At 38.7% G+C, this 5,000-nt stretch overlaps 1 protein-coding gene across 2 annotated transcripts in view; it reads right to left on the bottom strand.

Annotated features, from left to right (window-relative positions):
* Positions 1–5,000, bottom strand: part of LOC144519086 (sodium bicarbonate cotransporter 3-like) — a 60,721-nt gene that overhangs the window by 14,110 nt on the left and 41,611 nt on the right. For both annotated transcript variants that reach the window (XM_078251975.1, XM_078251974.1), the window contains exons 11-13: positions 4,950–5,000; positions 3,089–3,263; positions 2,173–2,306 (exon numbers count right to left, since the gene is read on the bottom strand). The exon at positions 4,950–5,000 is cut by the window's right edge and continues 53 nt beyond it. In XM_078251975.1, the coding sequence (XP_078108101.1) occupies positions 2,173–2,306; positions 3,089–3,263; positions 4,950–5,000 (360 nt within the window). The remainder of the gene's footprint in view (positions 1–2,172; positions 2,307–3,088; positions 3,264–4,949) is intronic.

The following is a 5,000-nucleotide window of genomic DNA, read 5'->3' as shown; positions in this document are numbered from 1 at the left end:
CATGGCAGCAGGGAAACGGCTGCTCTCGTGTGAAGTAAACACAACATTTTTCAGCTTTCTGCTAAGATATACGGGACTTTTTTGCAACGAAAATGCGGGGATTATGCATATTTTGCGCGGAAATTGGCAATTTATGCGGCGTATTTGAAAAAATGCATAATCACGTTGTTCTGGAGGGACTGAGAAGGACCCCAAACGCTAAATACGCACGCACACTGTACTACTGTATTACTGTTAACTTCTACTTCACAAGAAGACACTGTAGGCCTAGTAGATAAATAGACCTTTATTGTCATTACATACACTTACACACCAGCACTAGATCACCACGTTATGGGAGAAATAAACGCTGATGCCGGCAGGGCGGGACGCGTTTTCCGCGCTACGCTGGTCGACGTGATGACGGCGCCGTTGATTACAGGAAGGTGTTTACGTAGGTGGAGCTTCAATGCAGCAGGCTGAGAGGAAGTGGAAATGGAACTGGTGAGCAGAAAAAGTGTTGTTTGGCAGTACTTTCAGTCAAAAGAAGACCATTCAAGTCCAGCTACATGTTCAATCTGCAATGCTGATTAGTCTGGTGGTGGCGAGGACCCTAAACAATACACAACATCACCGCTGTTACAACATCTGGTATGAAACATCTGGAAGAATACGAGCTGAGCATGAAGGAATCTACAGACAGCAGCCAGAATGCAGCAACTTCAGGTACGGCAAAGGAAGGACAGTCACTGTTTACTTCATTAATGTGTTGACTGTGTTCATGGACTGAGGACGGGACGAGGACTCAGCAGAACCTCAACCAGGGGATTCAGGACTCAGCAGAACCTCAACCAGGGGGTTCAGGATTCAGCAGAATCTCAACCAGGGGGTTCAGGACTCAGCAGAATCTCAACCAGGGGGTTCAGGACTCAGCAGAATCTCAACCAGGGGGTTCAGGATTCAGCCGAAACCCCAAAAATCGGGATTCGGTGCATCATAAAAACTCAAATACTTCCAGGAAACTCTGTCAGAGTATGATATAATGTAGGTTAAAAATTAAGTATTTTATGTAATTGTTAGAAAGATTTTTTTCATCATCACAAAAAGCTTTTTTTTAATCCTCTTATAATGAATAAATAAATAAATAAATAAAATAGAAAACTCTCTCTGAAAGGTCCTGGGAACAAAATGCACAATCCCTCTAAATTACACAGCTGATCCAAAAACGCTAAAATCACGACGATCTGAACGTCAAACACACACATCTCATTTCATCATCACAGGTCGACAGGTTCCCCATCAGTCGCCTGCAGAGGGAGACAGAGCTTCATATGAGGAGCGTCTAGAAATCCTACTTAAAAGGGTCATTTCTGTATTTTCCAACCCTATTTTCTCACGTTTTTCTGTCTAAATGACTGATGTGAACAAAAGTCTTTGAATATGGTCCAGGATTGAGCGAGAATACTGTATCCGGCAGCTGTTAACCAGCCCCGAAATCACCATCAACAAACCCACCAGACTCCATGTAAATAATCAGGACTTTTAGCGTGTATAGAGCCAGCATATTTCCACCAGACTCCATGTAAATAATCAGGACTTTTAGCATGTATAGAGCCAGCATATCTCCACCAGACTCCATGTAAATAATCAGGACTTTTAGCGTGTATAGAGCCAGCATATTTCCACCAGACTCCATGTAAATAATCAGGACTTTTAGCGTGTATAGAGCCAGCATATTTCCACCAGACTCCATGTAAATAATCAGGACTTTTAGCGTGTATAGAGCCAGCATATCTCCACCAGACTCCATGTAAATAATCAGGACTTTTAGCTTGTATAGAGCCAGCATATCTCCACATGTAAATGGGTGAATTAAGTGTTTATTTCAACCAACCCAGAGTGGTGATTGTTGGAACAGTGGAAAGACGAACCAAGACGGCTTTTGATAGTTTTATTTAGTTTCTGTCCACTTTGAATGAAGTGTGATTTACGATGATAAAAGTCCTGATTATTTACATGGAGTCTGGTGTAGTTTGGTGATGGTGATTTCGGGGCTGGAAATGCCCATTAAGGTTATATTGCAGCTTGTTTCGCTGCTGCCGACTGCAGCGGCCTTGCATCACACACACACACAGAGAGAGAGAGAGAGAGAGAGAGAGAGAGAGAGAGAGAGAGAGAGAGAGACGGACTCACCTGCAGAACTTGAACAGGATCTTCTCAAAGACCAGAACCGGACCGGTGCTGCCCAAGATGGTGAGAGGCTGACCGGCGAACAGAGAGTAGGCCACGCCGGTCAGAGACGCCCCGAACAGAGACTCTATGGCACTCTACCGGAGAGAGAGAGACAGACAGACAGACAGACAGACAGACAGACAGACAGAGGGAGAGACAGACAGACAGAGCGACAGAGACAGACAGAGAGAGAGAGAGAGAGAGAGAGAGAGAGAGAGAGAGAGAGAGAGAGACAGAGAGAGAGAGAGACAGAGAGAGAGAGAGAGAGACAGAGAGAGAGACAGTTTTACTCATGTTGGACTGCTCCTTTAACCCTTCTCGTTGTTTCCATGATCCTGTTTAAAACGATCCAAAATAAAAACCATAAAAGCTGGAGCCTTGATTCTTTCTGAACGTGATGACGTCATCACGTTCAATGCTCGGGATGGCGTCATCACGTTCAATGCTCGGGATGACGTCATCACGTTCAATGCTCGGGATGACGTCATCACGTCACGTGACTTCCGGCGCCAAACCGCCATGACACCATTTCTATTGCAGATGAAACTATCAAGACGCCTTTACACTCAATATCTAAAAAACTAAAAATGTAGAGAGTTCAAATAACTTCTGGAGTGTTTAGGAAATATTTAGTTCATGTTTCTACATTTAGAAACATTTTGGATCGTTATGGTTTGTGTGTTTATTTAGTAAAATGTGATGAAAACGTGTCAGATTTTTATATTTTTCTGTACTTATTAAGGTTTATTGACTTAAATAACCTTTTAGCTTAGGTTGTACTGATTTTAGGGATATGAAGCATTTGAAGATACACCAGGAAATGACATCACAATAAGCAGAAATGCCACCGTAGGTGTTGGTGGGTTCTGGTTCTTACTATGTTCCCCTTGGTGGCTTCTCCCAGCAGCCCTCCAAACGTGATGACGGGCGACATGCACGCACAGTACAAGAAGAGGACGGACGCCAGACACTGCAGGCTGACGGCGTCTCTGATGTCACTCCACAGGAAGGGAGCTTTCCTCCTAACGTCGTTCACCAAACCGCCAAAGATCCTGACGCACGAGAGGAGGGAGTCACCGTCAGACACACAAACTCTCCCTTTAAAGACTTCATATTCTATCGAGTCATGTTAATGGGAGTGATGTTACACGAACACGCTCCAAACAACCAAGTCAGAATATTTCAAGAACCAAAAAAATCTGGAGAAAAAGTTGGATTTTAGGGGATTAAAAAGTCGTAATATTTCAGGAAAGAAAGTCGTAATATTTCAGGAAAGAAGTCGCAATATTTCAGGAAAAAAAGTCGTAATATTTCAGGAAAAAAGTCGCAATATTTCAGGAAAAAAAGTCGTAATATTTCAAGAAAAAAAAGTCGTAATATTTCAAGAAAAAAAAGTCGTAATATTTCAAGAAAAAAAGTCGTAAAATTTCAGAAAAAAAAGTCGTAATATTTCAAGAAAAAAACGTCGTAATATTTCAGGAAAGAAGTCGCAATATTTCAGGAACAAAAGTCGTAATATTTCAAGAAAAAAGCAATGTCAGATAAAAAGTGTATATTTCAGGAAAAAAGAAAATCGTAATTTTCAAGAAAAGAAGTCGTAATATTTCAGGAAAAAAAGTCGTAATATTTCAGGAAAAAAAGTCGTAATATTTCGGAAAAAAAGTCGTAATATTTCAAGAAAAAAGTCGTAATATTTCAGGAAAAAAAGTCTTAATATTTCAGAAAAAGAAAGTCTTAATATTTCAAGAAAGAAAGTCGTAATATTTCAAGAAAAAAAGTAACGTTTCAGGAAAGAAGTCGCAATATTTCAGGAAAAAAAGTCATAATATTTCAAGAAAGAAAGTCGTAATATTTCAAGAAAGAAAGTCGTAATATTTCAGGAAAGAAGTCGTAATATTTCAAGAAAAAAAGTCGTAATATTTCAGGAAAAAAGTCGTAATATTTCAGGAAAAAAAAGTCGTAATATTTCAAGAAAGAAAAAAGTCGTAATATTTCAGGAAAAAAAAGTCGTAATATTTCAAGAAAGAAAATAGTAATATTTCAAGAAAAGAAGTCTTAATATTTCAGAAAAAAAAAGTCTTAATATTTCAAGAAAAAAAAGTCGTAATATTTCAGGAAAGAAAGTCGTAATATTTCAAGAAAAAAAGTCGTAATATTTCAAGAAAAAAAGTCGTAAAATTTCAGAAAAAAAAGTCGTAATATTTCAAGAAAAAAACGTCGTAATATTTCAAGAAAAAAAGTCGTAAAATTTCAAGAAAAAAAAGTCGTAATATTTCAAGAAAAAAAGTCGTAATATTTCAGGAAAGAAGTCGCAATATTTCAGGAACAAAAGTCGTAATATTTCAGGAAAGAAGTCGTAATATTTCAGGAACAAAAGTCGTAATATTTCAAGAAAAAAAGTCGTAATATTTCAGGAAAAAAAAGTCGTATATTCAGGAAAAAAAGTCTTAATAATATTTCAAGAGAAAAAAGTCGTAATATTTCAAGAAAAAAAGTCGTAATATTTCAGGAAAAAAAGTCGTAATATTTCAAGAAAAAAAGTCGTAATATTTAAAGAATAAAAAGTCGTAATATTTCAGGAATAAAAAGTCGTAATATTTCAGGAAAAAAAGTCTTAATATTTCAGGAAAAAAAGTCTTAATATTTCAGAAAAAAAATACAATGACTTGGGAGGAGTAGGTGATACAAACACACTGTCCTTTAACCGCCTGTGTGACGGTAAAGTGAGACGGACTGACCTTCCCGTCCTCTGCAGCTCTGGTCCCGTCTGATGCTCCGCCTCCTTGATG

Source organism: Sander vitreus, chromosome 6 (genome assembly GCF_031162955.1).
Source record: "Sander vitreus isolate 19-12246 chromosome 6, sanVit1, whole genome shotgun sequence".
NCBI lineage: Eukaryota > Metazoa > Chordata > Actinopteri > Perciformes > Percidae > Sander > Sander vitreus.
The sequence above is the reverse complement of the archived record's forward strand: the minus strand, read 5'-3'. Positions and strand labels throughout refer to the sequence as shown.